The following is a 27,374-nucleotide window of genomic DNA, read 5'->3' on the forward strand; positions in this document are numbered from 1 at the left end:
AAAGCTAGTCAGACATATGGGTCGAGTAGTGTCCAGGATGCGTGAAGGCACCACCTGAATGTTGAGGGACCACTGTTGCTGTATGCCACTCTCTGGCCACATATCGTGTATTAAGGCTGGGATTGAACAGTGGTGTTATGTCTGGGTGTAGCTCTTCTCGTGGTTCATGTAGGACACAGCCTGGGACACTGTCTGGTCCCATTGATGCAGTGTTTATTGCTTTGGGAAGTGCATCTCTTACCTGAGCATCTGTGATGTCGGGGGGGCAGCACTGTGCCGCGAGACATATTTGCCCTTTTGGTGTGGTGGGGAGAAGGCAGCATTGAACATGTCCACTAGGATGATGGCAATGTCTGTGTGTTTTGTATTTTGTGTGACATCTTGGATTACCTCTGAGCATATCTGGGTAGTACCACCCAGGTTACTAACATAACTACAGGCAGCCTTGTGATTATCCTCAGTGGCTTGTGGAACCCTCTCTCAAAGATGGCCTTAGACAATCATATGGGTGCCTGTAGTTGTCTTCCAATACTCATCAGTGGTGCCTTCACATTTTGGGAGGTTGTTGTATCATGTAGTGGCGTCATCCTTCTATTGTATAGTGTGTTTATGGCTGGTGTCCGCACCCAGGACATCTGCCTTTGGAGAATTGGGTCATGCTTTCATATGTGGCTTCATGATCCATGCATTCCTGAATGTGTCCATAGAATGCCTTTATACAGGTATCTGCAGTCTGGTCCATATTGTCAACAGGCCTTGGACCTTTGAAGGTTTCCACATCATTTATGAGGGGTGTGAACTTGCTTGACATGAGCTGTTGACAGGCGTGCAGCCTCCAGACAGAGCCAGGTGAGGGTCACAGTTAGCTACTTGTCGGGTGATAGCATGTGCCACATAACACAGGCACACAGGTCACTCCACAGCAAGTACAGCTATGAGGCAGACATTGTCCATGCTGGTGCAAACAACCTGAGGCGTACCTCCCTGGACCACATGGCAAGAGACACAGAGGAGCTCTTACAGCACCCTCTCAAACTCAGGACTCCCACACAGCCTTCATGCTGACACAGGACAGTTTAGATTACTCTGCAAACACCATCATACTGGGTGACGTCAGCTACCCAAACATAGACTGTGAACATTACATAAGCCACAATACCCAAGCTCTAGGGTTCCCATAGATCAGACATTCTTTGGCTATGGAACAGGTAACCAACCTTCCCACAAGAGGGGCAGATATACTAGACCTGATCATCACAACCATGAGTACAAACTGCTCACCACTGGGAGTATATCCCTCATTGTTGCAATCAAACCATATACTAATCACACTGGAGTACTGGATCCCCACATATGCAAACCTCAAACACATCGATGTGTGTGTTGGAAATGTCCCTAATAGCAACAGAGACAGTACAGTAGAGGATGCAGATCCCCTTTGAAACACTGATGATGTCAGGACTGTATAACTATATTACCTGTAGTAAAGTCCTCCAGTAATTCGCATAGTGCTCTGCTAATCGTCTTTCTCCAGTGTCATAACGTAGTTAGGTAGGGGTTTGAATCCTGCAAAGGGAATGTATGTGTGTTAGTATGAGTGGGGTTTATGTGTGTGCACTATGCTGGGAGGGTTAACTGCCTTTTGACAACTGGGAGAACACACTACAGGGTGCACATCCCTCCTCCTACACACAGATGATGTCAGCACCCTCTAAGTATAGCGTTAGTAAGGATTTCTCCAACTACTGCAAATAGCACACTCTGCTAATGTGTCTGTTTCTACTGTCATAACACAGTTAGGTATGGGTTTGAATCTTGCAAATGGAAAGTATGTGTTTTACTGTTGGTGGGGTTAGTTTGTGTGCACAATGATGGGGTGGGATGTGGCTTTTGCCACATGGGGCTATGCACTGCAGGGTGGTCATTACCCTTAACAAGCAGTGATGTTGATAGCACCCTATACAGACAAAACTACAAAAGAGAAGGTGGTGGTACCAATAACACATGTAAGGTAACACTTCTTCAAGTAATGTCCACAAAACGGAGTAGGATAATCAAACAATTCTTTTATTCTACAACAGACAACTGCCAGTACTCAGTATAGTGTTACATGCTACTGTAACACGCACATGTACCCAAATATACCTAGATAGTGCTCTGAAGCCTGAATGTGGCAAGTGTGTGGATGTGGGATGTGTCTGTGTGTGCATTTCCATATGGGAAACATGTTTGATGTGGCAATCAGGGTACTACGTACCTGATGCATATTACATCTTTCAACCGATGAGGTTGCCTGCACCCTGTGAGTACAGGTAGAGAAGGGGACGCCAGTAGTAAACAATATAGTGCACTTCTCAAATGTGTACCTGTCATGTATCAACAGCTACTCATGTAGGGTGATAAATAATGGGAATGGCAGGTGAGCGTGTGCATGTGTGTGGGTAGCAGGGTGTGTATAAATGCATGTGTGACAGAACAGTTACATATAGCTGAATCTACGTAACAGCACAAGATGCGCATTGCCATAGTCAATGTTAGCATGTGATGGTGTGCAGCTGGTACACTTTGGTAAGTAGTATGGGTGCATATAACAATTGAGGACAGTCATACAGTTACTGCAGCAGGACTGCTGGGATATACACACAATAATACTGGAACAGTGAACAGTTACCAACATGTTACTACTTATACACATCTATGTAGTCACCCTGTGCATCAACAACGTGTTTACCTTTACCTGCACCGATGTTGTAGTATGCAGGAGGTGGCACAGTGTCATCATATGCACAGGGTGTGGGTTAGGTATGTCCAAGCCAGCCACTGGTAACACCAATTGACATGTGTGTGTATGTGTGTTTGTGAGGGGCAGCAGTACAGGGTGGACCGGTGTTGGTGCAGTGTGTGTGTGTATGTGTTTGCCCTAGGTGTTAGGTTTCTGCATGTGTGTAAGCACGCACACAGTCCCACATAATGGCTGCCATGTACAGGGTTTTGTGGACAGCCACAGACTGCACCTGTCAGGTCGTCCAGATCAGTGTCTGTGGGCACGGACACGGTACCTGTGCCTGGCAGGGGTGCTACGGGTCGTATCCGGTACTAACCCAGACTGGGTACTGTCATCGGAAGCAGGGGTGTGGGACTGTCCAGAGCCACGTGCACGTGGTCTCCTGGGGCGTCTTGATGACAGCACAGACCCAGCATTGCTGGGGCTGGTGCTGGCACTTGAGGTGCGCGAGTGGGCCTGTTGTCGTCTGCGGCCACTGCCAGCTGGTGCTGTTGCTGGCATACGGCCACGTCGACGTCGCAAACGCACACCATCGCCCTGGCCCATGGACATCTGGTTGTGGAGCAGCTGTTCTATGCCCCCACAACGTCTGTCAACGACATCTGTGAAGTTACGGATAGCATTCGCAACGTCACGCATGCCGTCTGTCATGGCTGTGCGACATGCTCTCAGCTCCCTCAGACCCTGTCTGGTATACATTTCCATACGTGCCTGTGCCTGCATGACAGTTCGAAACATAGTGGAGGTTGACATACCTCCTTGGGCACGTCGGCCAGAGGCAGTACGGCCACGGATGCCCCCACGAGAACCCATGGGCGACTGTCTGCGTGGTACCATTGGAGGCCCCTGCTCATGGCTGCCTTGTGGGGATGCATGTACCACAGGTACCACATTACCCTGATCTATGCCCACTGCAGACTGTCCATCACCTAGGGGCAATGGTGACAAAGGATGTAACGGCAGGATGACTGTGCGCATTGACGGGGTTGAAAGCTGTGTACTGTCAATTGGCTGACCAATGGTGGACCCAGACACACCTTCCTGTACCATTACAGACATTTCATCATCATCAGTACCTGGGGCACAAGATTCAGGTTCCCCGCTGCAGGTCACCAGAGCAGCACCAGAACCTACGGGAGGAAAACATGGAACACAGATTACAGTCTCAATACATATTTGACAGAGATGCACTTCAATACTAATGCACACATTCAGAAATGGACACATGCACTCATGGACACTAACACACATGCACACTTGGGCACAGGCACACTTGCACACCCCACAGTAAACACACACATCAGTACCGTGTTACACTACTCAATTTACTACAACTGTGTATTACGGGTATTGTGAACACAGTCACCAGCAAGTCTACTACAGAGTTACACTACTCTTCCTAGTTTTATAAATTGCTTTACAGATAATGTTAAAAAGACTCACCAGCATGTATGGCCTGCCTCGTTGCTAGATGGGAGGGACCTGGAAGTGTGAAGAGAGTAATGTCAGTGGGCACATGTGTGCCATTTGTTTTGCACATGATACAGTACAGTAGTACACTAGTTCCCTTATACACATCAGCTGCACATAATGTCTGTATATATATCATGATGACAGATACATACCACATGCACACCTTATGCGTGCATGAAGTAACAGTGTACAGAACAGTCATATGTACATACCAGGGGTTAACTCTAATCTCACCCTTACCTCTCTTCAAACGACAACTCAAACTGTACTTCCAAAACCACTGGCTTTGTTCTTCTTGGAGTCAGGCTAACGTCCCTCTCCCTACCCTCTCTTTACCTTTAACCCCTCATTGTGCATAGAAACTAGCTTCTACCCTGTTTCTTTCACCTTGATGTCCTTCTATGCTCTGACCTACTTCTCCCATCCCTCCCACATCCTCTTGACTGTCTTCCTTCTTTTCCTCACTTCCCTTCTTGACTCCTGCCTCTTCCATATCATTGTATCTTTCATACTCCTTCTACTTCTCTACCCTTCTGAGCCCTAACTATTATGTATATGGCTTTTGCCTTATTGCATAACCGTTATGCTTTAGGTAGGATTGCTTTGAAACCAACGGTACATTGTGTATGACTCTAAACTGTTTGAGTTCCTTACATGTATGTTGATTTAGTTAACAGGCTGGTGTACAATTCTATCATGTTGGCTGTCTGTATTAACAACTTGTCTGTCTGCCTTTATTACGTTATGTGTGGAGCTTTTCTGCACAGGCCTCTACTGAAAATGGACATATATCCAGCTAGACTATCTGGGTCAACAAATGTAAAAGTAATAACAATAAATGAATATGGCATCTTACCTGCACGCCGGTGTCTTGCTGCTGTGTGGATCCAACCTCCATCATGATGCATGAGTGTTGCTGTTGTTGTTCTGGGGCTGGATCCACAACACTTAGCAGTAGCCCCTCCTGTCTGGTGAGGGGATGTGTGGCCACCCCCACCTGTGGCAACCTGTTGCCTGCGGATATCTGCAGCATGCTGGCGGACATTTCTTATCAAATCACTGCAGTGATGTCTCACCTGCTCATATGTCCTATCATGCATGCCAACATCATTTATCCTGCTAACGAGGTTTTGCCACAGTGTAGACCTCTCCTGCTGATTCTGGGTGGTGCGTGAGAACAGGATGGCATAGTCACGGACCAGGCTCTGGTGAATCACGTCATCCTCTGCAGCAGAATATGATGGGTTCCTTTTTGGAGCCATGTCAAGCTGGAAAGGTACACAAACAGGTTATCAGCATAGTATCTCAACAATACATGGTACACATGCTATACAGGGAGTATTAACTTCTACTTATTACTGCTTGGTTAAAACTTGATTACAGTGTAGCTATCATTCTATGTCATTTGTACTAAGCACTTGGCCTTCAGACAGTTGTTTTACATTAGGGAGGTTGGTGGCAAGCACTGTGGTGGCAGGACACATATCTTTCATCCATTGAAGTTGGGAACTGCTGATTGAGGGCCCAGTGTACAAGTGTATTAGTTCTGGTATGGGCAGTTGGCCTTCAGGCCAGTTATTTAACATTAACAAGGTTTGTGGTCTGCACTCGTGTGTGACAATAGGCTGTACTCTGCCATTCATAGCTGGGGACATCTGGTTTCAGGTTTATAGTGCCTGCATATCTGAGCTGTATCTTACTGACATTGCTACACCTTGTTTGCTGTAGCAACCACTACATCCAGGCCTCCTGGATCTACCTTTGTTTATATGCTTGTTATTTGTTAGCTTGTTATTTCACTGGTATGCTACTTCCACATAGTACACAGCTTCTCAACACGTCTGTGACTCACTACTGATATCTGCATTGCTTACTGCACGTATTTCCATGTTACACATGACAGCAAGTGACTGCTTCTCATTGTTGCATTTACTTAATTGTGACACATTGCACTTAGGTTACCTGGCACTTGCTCACTGACGCTTTTATATCAGTCAGCAGTTGTAGGTAATGTCAGTACACCCTCACTCCCCACTGGACCTTGTTTTCAATCATTAATTATTACAGAATTCAGAATAGTATTCTAGCATGTCCAGAGGTCAGTTGTCAGTTCCCTCCCCAGTCCAGCTGGTGAGTGTGGTACTCCAGAGACAATGGTGGAACAGATGCATGTACACAGACAATCCCCTCCTCCTAACAACAAATTCAAACTCATGTGAGTGATGCAACCATATACCAAACTGGAGGCTAGGCTCTGTCTACTCAATACCGCCATAACCAGTCAGGTGGCCAAGGAGACCACACACTACACTTCCAGTCTCACATAGACCTACCACAACAGAGGACCTAACACATGATCACACATGAACATACTTGTAGGCTCGGACCACAGCTATGCCTATGCAGCAGAGACCTCCTAAGCAGACATCCAGGCAACCACTACCACGGAAACGAACATGTGCAACACATATCACACAAAGCCAATGTGCTGAACACTCACAGCCATTAACAGTAAACAACACACCTCATACACCTGTACTAGGTGCCTCTATCATCAGGCACACTAACATCACGTTCTCCAGGCTTAACGAGGTGAGGGTCATGGTGTGCAGCCTGTCGGGCACTATGACCTGCCACATAACACAAACACTCAGGTAACCCCAAGGCAAGTACAGGTATGACTCAGTCAATGTCCATGCTGGTGTGAATGGCCTGACACATTCCTCCCTGGACTACATGACATGAGACATTACAGAGCTCTCTGAGCACGTAGCCCAAGACAGTTTGACCCTGACCTTGAGTAGCATCCTACCCTCACCTAGAACCATGCCACAATATCAAGGCACGATGATCCCTTCCAACAATTGACTGACATACTGGTGTCATTCACAGGTGTGCCAATGCCTGCCATCTTGGGGTGGTATGCTTTGCTAGGGACAGCTTGCACCTGTCACCCCTGTCCGATTGGAATTTGGCGGAGCCTCTTGCTGCACCCATAGTGCCTGTATTAGGCAAGGCTCATAAGGCAAACCCACATCCATTTGTATCACAAAGGATGAGGAAGTAAGAGTGATGCTACTCAACACCGGAAGTCTAGACCTAAGGATGCACGCACTCAAAACCCTACTTAACATTCTGGACATCGATATCTGTGCAGTAACATGAACCTGTTTCAGGTTTCACATGAGCACACCAGTACTACCAGGTTATAGCTGTTACCATTCTTGTCAGCCCCAACACTTGAACAAAGGAGGGGGAGTATCAGTATTCAATGCAGATTCCCACGCCTCCACATTGGTGGCACAGTACAACATAGGTGTTAGGCCATTGAGTACAGAAGACGTAGTTGGGGACCTGGGAAGAAACATGGTAGCGGTCTGTCATTTGTCAACCACATGGCCAATGTGGATTGAAAGACATGTTATATAGCCCAGCTAATCATGAGGGATTCACATGTATGGCAGGGGAGGTCATTGTGCCTCTTTACTCATCCATCATCAGGCCTATAATTGCATACAATGCACCTTTTGGGATGTACCTAACCAGACACCTACAGCAACTGGTACAGGACAACAGTACCACATCAAGGGGATGCAATGGCTCACACAGATGTCATATGCTGCCCAGGTAAAGTAAATCCAGCTGGACTCAGTGGCTTACTGCCTGTTCAGAGGCAATCTGTGCGTGCCATATACAGCCATGTCCTACCCAGCAGTAATGAACATGCTGCACCTCAGGCAATCAGAGTCCCATACAGCCACATGCTCAGGAGAGCTGGACCTCAGCACTGACATACATGGACATGCTGGAGGGGCATATTCCTAATCGAGAGGCTCCCTTCACTCTGTAATGAGCTCACACTACAGGTTAGGCAGAGTCCCTCATTGACTCTCTTCCATAGGAATCTGGATGAGTGGATGGAGATCATAGTTGTACCCCAGGTATCACTTCTATGTCACTGTTAGACAGAGGCACAGTATACTAACGTCGGACAAGGGCATAGCAGCATAACTTGTAATTGGGTGGCGAAAGACAAACACATTCTACTAGGCTTACCAATGCCCCAGGGCAAATAGCCTAGTATGAACCTATGAACATGTGTGTACTGCTATAGTACTTCTGCCATATGTTGCATGTGTGTGTGTTGTGGGGGATGCACAGGTAATGGCCAGATACTTCTACACAGGCGACACATCTGACACATTCTGGGTGTTCATCCCTACATACTGGATGTGTGTTGCCATTAAACCCAACCCTGTGATGTGGACACACATTACTCAACCTGGATTTACATATCCGAACAACACCACAAGCACAGTACACTACCTTGCTATGTATGCATGTAATTACACAGTTATTCAGTAGTTATGACAGTGATGCTATCCATGCAGCCCATTGGGCCAGTGGAAGCCACAACACACACAGCCAGCACCTTTGCATATGCTTACCACAGACATCCCACGTACTGCATGTACTGTGCACACACATATCTAACCCAGAACAACTGCACACCACTTATTAATCCTGTCCAGTGGAGTACAGATACAGGCATATTGTATAACAATAGTAGGAGGCTACTGCAGCACAGGGCAGATTCACATGACAGCAAGGCATCTGTGGTCAGCAGTGTTAAGATGCTTCACATTCACCAAATGCACAGATATTGGCAACATTGTTGCAGACAGTTTAGGTGCAGGTACCCCCCCCCATTCTCCTACACATGTGGTATTAGTTATCCCAGATGACTGTCACCTCCCTATCCTCTCACATGTCCAGGTGAGAGCCACCTTCATCATTGCAGAACACATAGCATCACTGTTACGAAATGGTATCCCTGGATGTGTGCTACATTCACCCCTGGAGGACATAGCACCACATGACAGACTGATATTAATCCCTGGCCATACTACAGGATATGTACCTGAACAGTGCCATACATACACAGTGGTCCCACACCAATGAGGAGGAACCTCTACTGACCCTGGGAACTACTGCATCATATGCACAACTGGCCTTGTGTTCTAAGCTATGGAAGTGTTAAGTATGGGCAACATGTACAGCAATATTACATATGTTTATATTTCAGGACTATGTACACACAACCTATCTCATGGACATACCTATAGATAGTGAACTATGATACATTTGGAGGTGTCACAGTATACACAGGATTAACCTGCTACTTTGCATTACCTGTGTTTGTGGCAGCTGTTGCTGTGCCAGTGGTGCTTGTTGCTGCTTGCTCCTTGCTGTTTGCTGCTTGCTGCTTGCTGTTTGCTGCTTGCTGCTGCTTTGCTGCTGGCTGTCGTTATATTTGTTTGTTTCTCTCTCTGTCTCTCTCTTTCTCTGTAGGTTTTGTGCAATGAATGTATTGCATGAGTGTAGTGTGGGTACTCAGTGCTTTTGTAGGTATCTGCATAGGTCCATGTGATGGCCTCTGCACCAATTGTAAGGCAGCATTTGCTAATTGCATGCAGCCAGGTGTGTACTGATTGCATGTCTTACTGTGATTTCAGGACACTGCTATAAAAGGGTATGTGAGATAGGCGTTGCCCTTTCAGATTGTAGGGCGTGGACCGTGCTGGTATGCTGTTGACAGTGTTCTGTGAGTGTGAAGGTTAGTACATCTCCCATGCTTCATGCTGTGTTGTAGATTCAGGTTGCTGCATTTCTCTTGCCTGTTCCCTGTAGTGAGTGTGTATGCATACTGACACCTACAACTATATGTCATATGTATTGCTATATAAATATATATATATCTGTGTACATATACATATTTTCATATATGTACATTAGCTGACATTATTGGGTACGAGCTAACAATTAGCAGGGCTGTTTCTGTTAACACTACACTAGTATGGGAATACAGTAATTGGGACTATAAAAGTCTGCCTGACATGCTTTGGGTAGTACACATACTATATTGCCTTTATCTTCATTCCTACTATTACATGTTCCACTTATTTAGCACTATATTCCTGTATGAGAGTCATGGCTTAGTGGTAGGTCATACAGACTAGTGTTACAATGGTCTTGTGGTAGGGCCTACTAGTATGCTTATATTCTGCTGTTGACTTGAGTATAGGGCCTATCAATCAAATTGCTGGAGGCACCTTTAAGCAGTTAAAGGGGTTAGTAGGTCTCACAGGAGCCAGGCTGTGTTGCAGATTCAGGTTGCTGCATTTATGTTCACTGTTTCCTGTAGTGAGTGTGTATGGATACTGACACCTACAACTATATTTCATATGTATTAATATATATTTATATATATGTATGTGTAGATATACGTACCTTCATATATGTACATTACCTTACTTTATTATGTACGAGCTAACAAGTAGCAGGGCTGTTTCTGTTAACACTGAACTAGTATGGGAATCCAGTAATTTGGCCATTAAAACTCTGCCTGACATGCTTCAGATAGTACATCTCCTATATTGCTTTTATACTGATTCCTACTATTACATGTTATATTTATTTTAGCACTGTGTTCTTGTAAGGCAGGCATGGCTTAGTGGTAGGTCATACAGACTAATGTTACCAAGGTCCTGGGTTCGAGACTGACAGTGGGAATTTATTTTTATTTGCAAGCTTTCAAACTGAGTACAGGACCTGTCAATCAAAGTGCCATAAAGGCACTTTTAAGCACTTTAAACCAGGTCTGCGCCGTTATGCTGAGCTCATGCATGCGCACTGGTGGTGAGCTCCGCTAACACAAGCGCACACCCGCGCTAATTTCTTTGAAAGAAAAGAAAAAGGGGTGACAGGAAAGTGGTGAAAAAGGGGTCACAAAGTGGGTAAGACAGTAGGGAAACAAGCGTGGGATTTGCAGGAGGGATGTAGGTAAGGCCCATAGATGCCCATGTCTTTGGCAGCAACAGCTGTGCATTTCCATGTATTTTGCTGAGACATTGGAAACCTTTCACCCCTGAGAGAGGTGTCAGGACAACATTAATATTAGTTGTAGAGCCAATTATAATTAACTGTTTCAATGTCAAGCAGACATGTGTACGACATGGACAGCTATGTATGGGGCGTAATTTTTTTGTGGGTACAGAGTGCCCTTTTTTTTTTTTTTTCAGGTGAGAGTGGTATGTCAGGTGAAGGAAGTCGGTATAGCTGGGGAGGTAGGTTGGGTAGGTTAACAGACAGGACAGACAAGACGCATTTAGGGGCGGTGTATGACACACGTGGGGGGGTTACACAATTGACGGGGACGGAGGTTGGGATATCCGAGATGCATGAGCCCACAGATGGCAACAGTGGAACTGATATCCCCACCCATAGGCAGTTGCCACTGTTCCTTCACAGCCCAGGACGGGGCTGTGCTGGTGGCTGTGTAGGCAGGGCAACGGCTGGGGCCGTTAGCTGTGCCACATGAGCCTCGAGCTGGCGTAGGGGCCCAAGAACAGAGTCTTGGATCTCCCTTCGCACCACAGACCGGACACCTTGGAGGGTGAGTGGATGAACCCCTCCGGCCACACTTGCAGAGGGGGACCGGCCCCATCCCTGCAGCGCTTCCACCCGAAGGTGGCACAGGGCCACCGGAGGGGGGTCCGGCCTGGGCACTAGTGCCAGGTGCAATCGCCAGCTGAGGTGGGAGAGGTGGGTCCGCTGGGACCTGCCTTCCCAAGGGTTCTAGGTTTGTGAGTAGTTATGTTAGTTTGGGTTAGTGGCATTTTATTCCATTCAGATTAGTTGTAACAGCATGCATTGGTATTCCCATCAAACAAACACCCAGATATTAACACCATTGAACAAAGGGCATATCAATATCACATGCATTATTTGAACAGAAATACACAGTCAAACAACATGCAGGGTTGATTAATGGCAACAGGCCATCAAATTTTCAGGTATGAACAGGGCGCATGCACAGACATGCATATATTTTTGAAACGGACAAATGTCCATGATTAATGAAATGTTCACATACCATTATTTAGTGGGTGTTGTTATATGGAATTATAGGGTTGGGTGGAGATAGAAAGTGGTGACACATTCATATGTTACACATTGATTTACATTTGTAATAGGTACACAATTAAGTTGAGGCTGATGTTTCAAAATAATTTTTATTTGACTGTCATGCTACACCTGTTACAAATACATCACTATCCTACTTATTTTGAATCTGATCAGATACATCATCCTGCTACACTTTGATGACAGGACAGGGGACAACTATGGCTGTTTAGTCTGTCAGATAATCATTCATTCTATCTGCAAATTGTTTACTGTGATCACCATACAGACTTTGGCCTAGACATTCCAGATTCTGACACACTGAAATCAGTTTGGGATATTAAGATGTACTTCCCACATGCATTTAGTTCTGTAGAAACACACTGGGGCTAATATATTCAGGGGTTATTACTACTTTATTTATTCATACATGACCCTTTCTGTCACTCTCACACATCCTGCAACTTCACAGTTCAGGTTGGTACTTCTAGGCTTTGTTCACATGTTAGACTGGTGGTGATTCAAACACTTTCCAACAGCCTCACTTCTGTCATGATTCAGCATTTCAACAGGGATATATCTCACATATGACTACCTCAGATTCTGAAGCTGTACTCTTGAGACTACTGCAGGTTACACTATATTTAATTCATGGTGGGACATCTGTATTACAGCACTGTTTGATTCTATCAATTATATTTCCAGTTACACTTGCATACTGATGAACTTGTTGCAGCCATACCTGCAGACTTTCAATTCCTGCTTGCACATTATATTACTTTTAATCAATACACTGCAGTGTTCTGATACATGCTACTGTACAATATTTATTTACAAGTAATGGGTGGGGTTACTAACCTGCATGGTGGCACAGCCGCACCAGCCTACGGGCATACATCTCGCTGTTCGCAGAGCGGACACCTGCAGCTGTAATACGAAAGAAGTAATATTGGACTACACATCTCCATGGTATCAGCCAGTTGAAATCCTTACATACATAAGCAAAATGTAACTTACTCAGTAGTGGGGCGGTGGGCATATCCCGGGCCTCCTGGATCCATTCGGTCAACTGGTCTTGCTTGCGTCGCTTCAGGTCCGCATGGTGGTGACGGACCTGCTCACCAGTGCGTGGAATGCCAGTAGCACTGGTCAGATCACGAGCCAACTGGTCCCATGCGCCTGCCCTATACGCGCCCCATGAGACCTGGCCCTGCATGAGTTGGGCCTCGTGATGATGGACAAGGAGCCAGACCATGTATCTGGACTCCTCAACGCCCCAACGCTGTGCTCGAAAGCAACGCCCTCACCTACTCCACTCATTCTGACTGCAGGTCTGTTCTACAATCGTTTCTGCTGTGTATTCCGCCTATGGGGCTTATATATGCCACTTTTCCCACACATTTCTCTGATTGGCCGTTTTGGAATTGTATCTACTTCACTGAAAATGCTTTATCATGCTCCATTCTGGATTTTATCCCATATATATGCTATTTCTGCATTTCTAGGTATTGCTGTCATGGCTTAGTGGTTTAGTACCTTGACTCTAGTGCATGGTATCCTGGGTTCGAATCTGGCAACTGATTTTTGATTTTCTTGACAGAAATGAGTTGAGACCTGTCAATCAAACATGCCAAAGGCACTTTTAAGCACTTAAAAGCAGGTCTGCGCCGCTTTGCGGAGGTAACGCATGCACACTGGCAGTTAGCTTGTGGGAGCGGCGCGCAAACGGTGTGCGCTGGGATAAACCATAATTGGCTAGTGACACATGTTCAGCTAAGCACAGCTAGTTGCAAACAGTTTCAGCCTGTTAAACCGGTGCTTAGCAACGGGCACGCAGTTTGCAGCTTTTTAAACACTACTCAGCTACAGGCAGTCTGTCTCACAGCAGCTTAGCTATCAGTACATTTCTGACTATTTTTATTATTGTGTTACTTCAAAATATATGCTCCATTTCATTCCATTTTACAAAAGGGAATACTTTTACATTTGTACAATACTGTCAGGGGGCTTTTTAGTGCTTATTTACAAAAAAAAAAAGGTTGTTGTGGGGCTCAACCCTGCCTGCCTACTCTTAAGCCGCAACTCTACCGCTAAGCTATTTCTTCTTGGCTTACTTTGCATATTTAGTTCTCATATCCTTTTCCACTGATTGCTAACTGCAGTTGCGCTAGTAGCACACCCACGCACACAGCACACAGTAGCAAACATTTACGGGTTTAAAAAATACAACAGTTTTTATTCTCATTTTATAGCCTCTGTTCACTTTGTACACTGATGGTCTGTGGGGAATGTGTTGTGTAGTGTGTTTATTTACATTTCCATGGCCTCTCTCGTGGCTGTTTACATTCAGCCATTCTACACTTACGGGGGCGTGTCCGCATGCAGGGCTTAGCCTACGGACACGCCCCCTACTCTCTTACACGGACCGTGTAAGAGTTACAGTGTGATTCAGCATGCCTCATGCATATGCATGACATGCTGACATCACACCGTTTAACTGCAGCCTCCGTGTAAGAGTTATAACTCTTACACGGAGGCTTCCTGAATCCGGCCCTCTGTCTCTGCAATTACTGGGGGCTGTTGTGTTTCACTTCATTGATAATCAGTGTTAAACTCTTAGCCTAGAGGGTTTCTCTGTATTTATAAGTGAGTCATATTTCTTTGAATTTATTACTGCTGAATACCTGAGTTGTTTGGCTTCTGCTACATACCTACAATCAACTGCATAACTAGCTGAGTTAAGTACAAACTTGCAGTGTTAAGGATTGTACTGCATTTCATTTTTCTGTCTATTTAATTGTTTCATTGAATATTGTGTCTGTGTCTCTCTGTAGTTATTTCTTTATATTTAATTGTTTCATAGAATACTGTGATCTCTCTCTGTCTCTGCAATTAGTTTCCCGCCCACCCTGTTCTTGTTTTGGTATTAATCTTGGTGGCTTTGGAATTGCCCGCCCCTCCTGTAAATTTGTGTTTGAACACTCCTCCTGGGTCTGTCTCATTTGCTCACTCAACCGAGTACAATGAAATAATATTTTGACGTCAGACACTCCTACCAGTCCCATCTGTTCAGCTCTATCCCAGCTCTATTCCAGTCTAGTGTCACTAGCTCACTCTACCTAATACAGAGAGAACATTTGTGAAGGGCAAGCCACTCAGGTCCTTAATTTTGAATTATCTTCTGTTTCTCCTTTCTCCCTTTCCACTTTCCAAAAATAAATAAATAAATAAAAATTTCTAACCTTGTTTCCTGCCTTTCCTGTAACTAGTCTAGTCCAGATACAGATTTGCTGTATCCAGGACTGTTTGTAAGCTTATGAGCCCCCCAAGCCTTTCTGTGTTGGAAGGAAGTCTTCTAGCTTATCAGTGGGAGAGGTAAGCACTAGGTAGCCTATCTACCACAAGAGTGGTTTCTGGCCCAGAAATTGTAGTTTATTGGCCGTTTGGGCAGTTTTTCCATCTCTTTCAACTTTCTGGTGTAAAAGCCCGCATTTGCGCTTGTTTCCCACCTTTCCTGTAACTAGTCTAGTCCAGATACAGATTTGCTGTATCCAGGATTGTTTGTAAGCTTGTGTGCCCCCCAAGCCTTTCTTTGTTGAGGGAAGCATTCTAGCTTATCGGTGGGAGTGGTAAGCACTAGGTAGCCTATCTACCACTAGATCCAGGTACAGATTCTTAGTTTTAGCACTTGAATTTCCTTATTCATGCTCAGCACTTGTTCAGAACTTGCTAGCACTAAATAAGCTACAAATTATACAGCACTCAACCTTCCTGTTTATCTAGAGGAAAGCAGTTTTTGTACTTACTTTCCTCACTTGCTTAGAGAAAAATAGCTCTTATATTCACTTTCCTCACTTGTCTAGAGGAAAGTAGTTTTTTATTCAGGCATGTCCAAGGGTCAGCTCCCAGTGTTCTCTCCTAATTATCTGATGAATCTAGGCATCTTGGGGCAATGTAGCAATTGCCTCATGTACACAAACAACCCTGTCCTCCTACCACCCAACACCACAACATGTGAGAGATGCACTTATCTAGCCAAACTGGAGGTAAAGCTCTATCCAACCAAGTCTGAACTTGACAGTCAAAAGGAGAAGGTAAACACTTGCACCACACCACACCACACCACACTCATCACATAGTCCCACTAAACTTACAACACCAAAATCCACACATAGAAACACAAAAACATTTGTTGAGGCTCTCAATAATAATCTGCTCAAGCAACAGAGACCTCCAAAACAGAAATGCAAGCAACCTCCACCCCCCAACACAACCCAAATGACACATAGCCCAAAGACTCAGTGTGCCACTCAACCACAGCCCATAAGGCAAAACAACGTACCCAACACACTAGTCATAGACGACCCTATAGTCAGGCACACTGATGTCCCACTCACCAGGCTAAACAAGGAGAAGGCTACTGTCAGCTGCCTGTCGGGTGCCAGGATCCGCCACATAACCCACGCACTCAGGTCACTGCACAACAAGTACAAATATGACTCTGTCATTGTCCATGTTGGTGTGAATGAACTGAGACGTACCTTGCTGGACTACATGAAAAGAGACATGGAAGAACTCTCCGATCTTGTAGCCCCGGCAGGTATGACTCTCGCCCTGAGTAGCATCCTGCCATCGCCCAGAATGATGCCGCAGTACAAGGACAAAATGATTGACTTCAACAATTGGCTAAGCTTCTGGTGTCATTCTAAGGGAATCCAGTATCTGTCTGCCTGGGACAACATGGTCGACAGACCACGATGCTTTGCCAGAGATGGCCTGCACCTGTCACCCCTGGGATTTTGGATACTGGCTAAGGCTCTTGCTGCCCCTATAGTGCTTTTTTTAGGCAAGGTTCAAATGACAAATTCACAGGAACAGGCAAGCAAAAACTGAGGGCAATGCTATACTCAATGCTAGAAGTCTAAACCTCAAAATGCAGTCCCTCGAGGCACTCCTTAAAATGAAGAACATCGATACCTGTGCAGTGACTGAGATCTGGTTTAGGGCTGCAGAGAGCACCCCTGCATTACCAGGCTATAACTCATACCACACTTTTCGGCCACCTAACCTGGACTAGAACACCAAAGGCGGAGGTGTGTCCATATTCATTAAGGATATCCACACCTCCAGGCTAGTTGCTCAGCATAATGCATCCAAGGTTATCCAAGTGAAACTAACTCTGGGCAAAACTGCAATCCAAATTTTAGCTTGCTACAGACCCCCCACCATGCCCCAGGATTCCCACTCCTCTTTTCTTGATATACTGGAAAGTATTAGGGTTCAACCAAGCACCCTAATAATTGGCGATATCAACTACACCACCATTAACTGGGAAAACTTCTCATGTACCATGTACTTCACTCAAAGCTTTCTGGAATTCATAAATTCCAGTGCCCTGGATCAGCTTATCCATACCTCCACCAAGGGCAACAATATCCTAGACCTAGTCATTACCAACATGAGTGACCGGTGTTCCACACCTGAAGTCAACTCCTCGTTGGTTAGATCCGACCATAAGCTAATCATCCTAGATATCCACATCCCGCCCACACACCCCGTTAAGGAAATCATGGTAAAAAATTTCTCCAAGGCCAACTTCATGCTTCTTAAGACAGAAGTGGCGAACTTCATGACACCCATGCAGATGGACAATACAGTTACGACTGCTGAATCCTACACAGATGCACTCTATAAGCACTTACATGAGTGCATGGATTGTGCTATCCCAAACAGAACTAAGATGCTATCCTCCAAAAAAAGAAGCCAATCAGGTCCCCTGCCATAAACAAACTCTACAACAGAAGGAAGAAAACTGTTGCAAAAGAGAGTAAAATCCCATGAGTGGAGGAGTTCCCTGGTCAGCATCAGTAAGAAGCTGAGATCCCTTATAAGATCCTCTAAAGCTAGCTATGAAAACAAAATTGCCACTGATTCTAGGGACAACTACAAAGCATTCTATAGCTATGTCAAGAATCTCAATGGCAACACCCAGATCTGCTCTGAGTTACAGCACAACAGCATGAAAATTACAGAACCAACTGATATTGCCAACATCTTGGCAGATAGGTTCAGTGCTAAATTTACCCCCCTCTCACCCCCTAAAGAGCCCATATCTATACAGGAAGAATGCAGAGTCCCTGTAATCACAACTACGCAGGTAAAAGCTGCACTCTCTAAAGCCAAAAACACAGCATCCATGGGACCGGACAACATCCCAGGCTGCGTTTTACACAAACTTCAAAACAAACTGGCTCTCCACCTAAGCACCATGTTCAATCATAGTCTCACATCAGGCTTTGTGCCCACTGAATTGCACACAGCAGCATTTATTCCACTCCACAAAGGGGGAGCCACCACTGATCCCGGGAATTATCGTCCTATTAGCATGATGAGCCTGGTCTGTAAGGCCATGGAACATATCATCATGGAAGTCATAAACAAAGACACTGGTAACCTCCAAACTCTGGACCCCACCCAGTTCGGGTTTGTGAAAGGCAGATCATGCTTCCTGAACCTGACCGACTTCTATGAGGCAGTCACCAAAGCTGTAGACGAGGGTAAGGTGGTTCACACAGCCTATCTTGAGGTCGCCAAGGCTTTCAACACCATCCTCCATTCTGGAATTATAGCTAAACTCACTGAACTAGGTATAAATCCCTGCATCACAAGATGGGTTGCCAATTGGCTCACTGGCAGAACCCACACTGTAAAAGTTGCAGACTCTAAATCTGACTTCAAACCAGTGACAAGTGGAGTACCACAGGGTTCAGTCATGGCCCCTCTTCTGTTTGGTATCTTTTTCTCTGAAGTACAGACTAACACAGAAGGCCTTTGGCTAATGAAGTTCGCAGATGACTGCAAACTAGGAGCCATAGTTGACTCCCCAAATGATGTGGGCATCCTACAGAAGGGCCTAACTGAGACAGATGCCTGGTGTCAGAGCCATGGCCTCAAGCTCAATGCCAAAAAGTGCATTGACATCCCCTTTGGTAAAAACTCTGTACCCATGAGCTACCACATAGGTGGCAGTCTACTTAATGCCAAATGTGTGATAAGAGACCTGGGGACCCAGGTGGACAGTAGTATCTCCTTTGGTAATCACATCGCCACAGTAGTCAGGAAATCCTTCTACGTGGCACACCTCATCACAAAAGGGTTCTCATCTAGGAAAAAAGTGGTCATTTTTCCCCTCTACTCGACACTCATTAAACCCATTAAAGAGTACAATGCCCCTTTTGGAATGTACCTCACAAGACATCTGCAGCAGCTGGAAAGGCCACAGAAATACCTCACAAAGAGGATTACTGGCCTCAAACAGATGCCCTACACTGGCCGTCTCTAAAAACTCCAGCTTTACTCTGTAGCATATCGCCTACTCCAAGGTGAACTCTGCCTAATATATAAAGCTATGTCAAACCCAGAGCTGTTGGACATGCTAAACCTAAAGAAATCTCAATCCCTCCTAGCTACATGCTCTAGGAACCTAAACCTTGTCACCACAATAAACAGGACATGCTGGAGGGATAGATTCCTGTCCCAGAGACTTCCCATACTCTGGAACAAGCTACCCATTATGTCAAGCAAAGTTCCTCATTAGCACTCTTCAAGAAAAATCTTGATAAGTGGATGGGAAATAGGAAATACACCCTGGGGATCACTTCTGTGGCTCTGCTCAACAGGGGCACAGGAATTTAACTTTCTTGGGTGGCGTAAGCCAGGGAACCTTGTTGACTAGGCTTACTTAGGCCCTTGGGTTGCAAGCGTAGTACCTACCTATGAACCTATAATGCAGAGGTTGCTACTGGCAAACAACTTTGTATTTAAGTTGTCAGCAGGATCATGTGTATCATTAGCGTTTTTAATAAAAGTGGCATCATTGTGTTTTAAAGACTGTAGAACATTGTGTTTCTTCATAAAAATCTGATATAGGGTCATCATAAGTAAGCTGCATTTTCCTTACATGGTACTTCTTCCCTGGCTGCTGGCTACTGCAACCAATCAGGTCCTTGCTTCAATGAAGTGGACCTGACGGGGTGCAGCTTTTTAGCTGACGTCACAGGCAGCTGCAGCCAAGGGGAAAAACATGAAACCTTTTGATGCACGAATCACGGCACAGGCAGCAAGGAGGAAGAAGAAACCCACGTGTGAGTTGGCTGCACTAGTGGAGACCCTTGTATGCAGGGAGATAATCGGGGGCCCCCACAGCCATAGGTTTGGCAGGTACCTAAAGCTGGCTATGGATCTAGCCCTTGTCTTTAGCTTTTTTTTAAATATAATTTCCATTTATCTGGTTCTGTATGAATTTTCACATTTTCATGGTTGTAAGTTTATAACTTTGATGCAGTTATTTTGTAGGTTCTTAAAAGTTCTGTATGAAAGCATTCTGTTCTCCAAGGTAAAAGTGATCTGTACATTGTATTAAATCAAATTTTAGTTTCATTTTCATGTGTTCTTTTGTACTGTGAATGTATTCGTTGTGGTGGTGGTGGTATAGTTTTACAAAAAAAGTCTTCTGTCTTGTCTCACAGTTAATAATAATAATAAAAAAAGATCAAATACTTCATTCTTTGTCTAAGGTCAGTGTTCCAGTAGCTTCAGATTTTGTTCCCCCCAAAGTTGAACTTTCTAAACTAAAGAAAATAACAACCTCTAAAGCTTGAGCTACACTGTACTATGGAATATGACTGTTAATTTAGCTGAATGCTGTTAATACAGATGACATTTTTTTTCTCATAATCCTTAAAACCTAAGAGCATAGTTTGAATGTGAAGGGAAAATTATGTAGCCCTCGGCTCTATGACATTATTCTCGTGAGTTTAATGATGATGAAATAGGGGAAGTTATTTCAGCAGCTAGGAAATCTTAGTTTTTTTTCATTATCTGACCCAAAGCAAAGCTCTTCCAAATTACTTACCTTTATTTCCACATTTCTTTTGAAGTTGGAGATGTTGGCTTTCCCAGGCTTTTTTTTTTCACTGCAGAAATACTGAGCCCCAAGTAAAATGTGGAAAAGCAAATGAAAAGAAAAGCCTTATTCCCATAGAACTGATTCAGTATTTCACAGATTACATGACATACCTTTCACCTGTCTAGATTTTTCCAGAATGTCAAGATTTTTGCCTCATATGTTTTGGGCAATTCCTCATAAAATGAATTGGTTTTCTGGCAAATCATTGGGAACTGAAGTCACTGGATAATGACAGACATTTGAGTTTCAGACTTCATAGATTTGAGAAAATGCATGCTAACACAAAACATTTTTATTCTGGCAACGTTAGTCTAAATTTATAAGAGCAATATTTAAAATCTGTCCGTAACTTTGGGACTTTGTCCCTCCCCCCATTATTTTTGACTTACTCCAGATTTCTTGTCCTAAGAGGTTGAGAGCTATGTTACAGGATTATGGAAACTGATTATGTGTTCGAGTTCACAACAAAACCTAGTCCCTGTCCATTTCCAAATTTTACAAAGCTTGTGTTACGTGATATAAGCCATTTTATTTAAAATGTTACAAAATGAGGCTATATAAATGATATGGTCTCCTTGCCAAGAGTTAGGCTGTTGTTCTGGATTTTTTCTTGTCCAGAAAAAGGTTATTCAAGACCTATCTTTGTTTATCAGTCTAAAACAAGCATGTAGAAGAATTCCCTGAAGCTCAGGATGTTAAACCTGCTTATTTGCTATCTGCATTTCAGGATGTTGAGGTTCCAGGCTTCTCTTCTCCTGCTTCCTGAAGCATCTCTGATGGTTACCGTAGGCTGCAGCAATATAAAGTTACATGTACCCATATACAGGCAATGCATACTGTAGTTCATATCCTAAGTGAGTCATGATCATTCCTCAGTTTTCATGATTCTCCAAGAGTGTTTTCTAAGCCTTGGAATACATCAGTAGTATCACTTCTGGAAGTAAAACATTCACATTTATTGTTATCTAGATTGCCTCATACAGTTAAGAGAAGACCTGTTGAACCGTTTAGCTCTGGTGATTCTGTATCTGGACTCACAGAAATTCACAGTTAAGATGTTAATTAGAGTTTGCATCCTTCCATCAAAACATAGATCAAGAAATATTTTTTTTTAACTCTGGGAGGGGGATCACAATCACAATATAGTATTCTTTCATGTTGCTGCCAAGCAGCCATGCCTGTCTACAGCAAGGCACGTGTCATTTAGAATTCTGTTAGCTTAAAGTGTGGGGTTGGATGAGAAAAGTTCAGTTTTACTTAAGAAATATCTGGTCACAGACTCCTTGGAATTGACCATTTGTTGGATTTATCTCTTGCCAAAGAATTGTCTTTTTTGGGTTTATTGTTGCATACTTTGAAGAAACTGATAAAGAGAGCAATAGCAGAGCTTGAGACCACCTTATTCAGAACATATGTTGAACTTAAACGGAGAGTTATGCATATACACATCCAGTGTGTGAGCTTAGTTTATAGAGCTTATGCCCATAACTCATTACACTAGGTACCATTTTTTAGATTAGACTCATTCAGTAATTTCCTTGAGTACAGTGGTATTTCACTGTCTGTACACTAATGTTTATTGAAGAGGTGGAATATTCATTACTGGTATACATGTTGTCCCATTCTTGCATAGTCTGTGATCTACTGTCTTTAATTCAGTAGTCTGTACGACGCTCTGGATGTTTTCCAACCATGTGTGATTTTCTCATTTCTAGCACTAGTTCTTGACTTACTACCATATCAGATTTACTGTTCTGGGTAATGGTCTGTTGTTTAGGGTCAGGGAAGAAGTTTGGACTGGAAATTGACTCGTTATTTTCATTTGGCATATCACTGCAGTCACTGTTCTAGTATTGGCGTTTAGTTATTCGAGTCTGTCAATATCCTTAGGAATTATAGGTCTAGGTCCCAAATGGTAAGAACGTCTTATGCAAAGAAATTCCAGAATCAGTCCATTAAACTTCATATGAAACTAAAGCCTGTTTATCCATGATAATTCCAGAAATCCATTCTAATTTCCTCCACTGATATCTCAGGTATGTGTATGTATGATTTATTCCAAATAGTCCCACTCAGATTTCTTTCCTGTATCTGTAGTCTAGTTCAGATAAGTCTCCTCAAGAATAATTCTGTGATGTCTGTCCTGGAGTACAGTATGGAGCCTTTTTTTTTTGTATTGTATTAAAGTTAAATTTATTCTCTCTCTATCTCTCTCTCTGTCTCTCCAACATGTTATTAGACAGGTCCTTCATACATGTCTTGAAGTTCTTCTGAAATGCTCAGATAAACCACGTGCTGCTACATACTCTGGTGGACACAGCATACTGCTTCAAATGTAATAACAGTATTCTTGAATACTCAGGCACAAGGTAGTAATCTCAAAGCTGATGCAGTAGTAGTTCCATGCATATTGTACAAGTTTTGGTGGTGGCAGCATTCCAGTCAGAAATAGTTACCCTTCTGTGAAACATACAAGATCTTAAATGTTTATGTAATGCTGTCTCAGTACAGGTATATTGTGTGTGTGTGTTTTGTATTCACTGCCTGGAATGAATCTACATACCCACCATTAATGGAATATGAGCAGAATAGTAGACTGCACAGTAAAATGTCTCCACACCCCTCTGTGTAAGCACCCAATATTTCATCTCTTCTTTGACAATTCTTAGCAAAAATTTAGAGAATTGTATATAAGCACTCAGGTACAGGTTGCACCAAATATTGCCTTCCTTCACTTAAGGATTTATATACAGCTTGACACTGGAGTTGTCTGGATCACTTCGCCATGATTCATAATTACATTTTATATACCTTTTCTGTGACATAAAATGTCAAAAAATGTATTTTTTCATGTGTGAAATCTTTTGCTTTCCTACTCTGTGTCAGATGTGTAAGCAGGATGAAACTTTTGACTCATCAAATTTATTTCCCAGATCTGGAATTTAACTGATTGCTGATTTGCAGCCAGACTTGTTGGTTTCTGATTGTGCATTGAAACCATTTTATAGTTTTTGGGCTTTTCATTTTGCCGGTGATTGTGTAACTGTGGAGTTAGTACATATATATATTTTATATAAATAAGAGGGTTATGTGGGGGCCATTTGCATCTGGTTGAAGCTTCTAACTAAATTATTTTTTTTCTGTTAGAAACTTTGAGCAGTTACAACATAACAAAACACTGCAAAGCTAAAGTCTTCATATATGTGTATATGTATGTGCGTACTTGCACACACACACACACACACACACACACACACACACACACACACACACACACACACACACACACACACACACACACACATGCGCACACACTCTCTCTGTCTCTCTTTTTTTCTCTCTAACATATTCAGTGTAAAAACAAACTGTCCAGATGCTGCTGTTCATTAACATTAATAACCTGTGAATTTTGCACATTGTGTGATCCTAATTTCTGCTCTGTTTTTAAGATGCACTACTTTTCATATTATTAACAAGCTGTCGTCAATGTCTGTCAGTGGTTTTGACCCTTAGAATAAAAATAACTACAAAATCTCTTTCCTGTCAGATCCTACATACAAGAGTATTTCTTTGTTTAATATTACACAAGTAGAACTTCTGAAATATGGCTGCACTACATGTGAAGAGTTGACTGTTGGTAAAATGACATTTCTGGAATAAAGGAGTCAAACGAACCTTCATTTTTAGAATGTCACATTTGGGCTATCACATTAAAATACAAGGTATTGTGAAATTTGTGGAATAGTCATTGATTTCTCAAACAAGGAAGTATTTGTGCCTTTTTCTTGGGTTTTATTGTCAAGATTACAACTTATTGGCTTTCAAGAAGTTTGACAGTCACTGGTTAATATTTTCTTCTTCCATGTATAAAGATTATTGTTGAAAGAAATTAACATGAGTTGTTCTGAGTTTATAAGGGAAAATGTATTTTATAGTCTTAGAATGTTTGTGTTTGTGTCTTTCGGCTTTTCCTGGTTAGGGGTCGCCACAGCGGAACTCCGGTCCACTAATGATTGGCAGTAGAGTTTTACGTGCTGGCTTGCCGGGCCTAATGCACAACCTTCAACAAAGGAACGCCCATTCACGCATGTCGCCACACAGAAGACGCTCTAACTGAGAATCGACCGGGCAATGTCTAACTGTGAGGCGACAACGCTACCGCAGCACCATCACCACAAGTCTTAGAATGCTTTACAAAATGTATCTGTTACATTTTTTCTATCACTGATGATTTTGTTTGTGGTATTATTTAGCAAGACCAAAGTAAATTAGTTTAACATTCTTTACAGTTTTGCTTCCAGAATGGAAGGCTGCATATTTCACAATCTTTTTCTCCTGGGATAGTCAATTTTCAGTAACCTTTAGTTTAATTTGGAAGCAAGTATAGATCTCTGACCACATGGAGGCATCGTTACACCCAAAAAGAGAAATATGTGTAACATTTTCCTTTTTAACATTTTTTTTTCAGTTACCTCCTTTAAACTGTACCAGCGTGCTATGCATGTTTATAGTGAAGCTGCAAGAGTACTACAATTCCAGAAGATCTGTGCTGAAGTGCCAAGTGATGCGATCCAGCTGTTAGGCAATCTGATGAACCAGAGTCACACAAGTTGCAGAGACATGTATGAATGCAGCTGCCCAGAACTAGATCAACTAGTTGACATCTGTCTGTAAGTTTAATAAGTAGTGTATTATATGTTGTATATTAAATATTTTTCATTGTACAGTAAAAGATATTTTAAGTTTAGATTTATAGCATAAACACAGCTTGTGTCAGTGATGCAGTTTCCTGTGGCTTTATATGTTCCTCTTGGCATTTCGTGTGTTAGGTTTATTTGTACATCCTGCAGACCAGTCTATTTACAGTTAGCAAATCAGGTCACTGTAGCAAATGTCAGCAAATATATGAATATTTTAAAAGTACGTTATTAATCTAACAAACTTCTTTTGCCATTAAGAAAATGGTACTAAATGCTAGAATTTTGCCACTTGGCAATGGGATTTTATAGAGGGAATGATGTAACAAAGATGTCCGCTTTATTTATTTTGATGATGGTATGGAAAAACAAAATAAAAATTGGTCTTAGGCAAAGTAGGAGTTGATCAGATTTCATAAAATTTGTTGTTTCACAGGTTTATATGTTCAGATGTCATGGTTACAAGCTACACCGGACATCAGGAAGCTTGGGGTAGTCACCAATGGGTGTGGAAGAATCGTGCCGTTGTACACATAGACACCAGTAACCTGTGGGAGGAAGTGGCTGAGGTGATAGTAGGCAGGGTTAGTGAGGTAGCAGAGATGTGCCAGGACAGGGGATTGAAAGTGAAATTCTCAAAGGTGTTACATGTGCCAGCAGACAGCATTCTGGTAGAAGACTTACAAACAGGGATGCTACAAAGTTGGGTGGGGATTGTTATTAAAGAAACATTAGCCAGTGACAGAGTGGTGGGTCAAGGAGGAAATGGATTTAGCTTTTTCAGGAAAGACAGATCATGCAGGGCTAAAGGCAACTAGAGACTGGCTCCCTAGTGAAACATTGAAATGCTGGGTTTGCAATATGAATCCTGAAACAGTAAAAAGAAAAAAAGAAAGAAGATCAAAATACAGGAAAAGATCAAATATTGAGTGTGACGACCCTCCACTGGACCAGTAATCAAGGAGCCTCAGTCCTCACCATTGACAACAGTGGGGGATGTGCCCTGGGAGGATGACAGGGTATACACACAGTATTACCAGATGCAGCTCTCTGTATCAAGTGCAGTTTGTCTTATGAGCACACAGAGACCACAGTCAGTCTGGGGCTGGTTTCTGCCTCTTTCTCTAGATCCCCAGTAAAACTCCCCACTGGCACAGCTATAGACTTGAGATCTCAGCTGAGTGGCCAAGCCAAGACCTCCAGCACCCTCTGTGTCCAACCAGTGCTTTGTGTCCTTGCCCAAGTAGCTGACACACACACTCACTCTTTGAGGTTTGATTTAGACACACACACAGACACACACACACACACACACACACACACACACACACACACACACACACACAGCAGGGAAAGGCTGGCAAAGGTTTACTAGTTATGCCCTCTTTTGCTCAGATTATAAGGTAGTTATCACTGCCACCAGCCAAACTCCTTATCAGCTACTTTAAGGCCCTTAATAAAGGGTGTCCAGTCTTACTGTGTAATA

The 27,374-nt window shown here is 43.4% G+C and overlaps 1 protein-coding gene across 1 annotated transcript in view; it reads left to right on the top strand.

Annotated features, from left to right (window-relative positions):
• Positions 1-26,706, top strand: part of GALK2 (galactokinase 2) — a 612,555-nt gene extending 585,849 nt beyond the window's left edge. Inside the window, exons 9-10 of the mRNA XM_044076364.1 lie at positions 25,660-25,861; positions 26,325-26,706. Coding sequence (XP_043932299.1) covers positions 25,660-25,861; positions 26,325-26,706 — 584 coding nt within the window. The remainder of the gene's footprint in view (positions 1-25,659; positions 25,862-26,324) is intronic.
• The last annotated feature ends 668 nt before the right edge of the window (positions 26,707-27,374 follow it).

Source organism: Protopterus annectens, chromosome 7.part0 (assembly GCF_019279795.1).
Source record: "Protopterus annectens isolate FY-2018-M chromosome 7.part0, PAN1.0, whole genome shotgun sequence".
Classification (NCBI taxonomy): Eukaryota; Metazoa; Chordata; order Ceratodontiformes; family Protopteridae; genus Protopterus; species Protopterus annectens.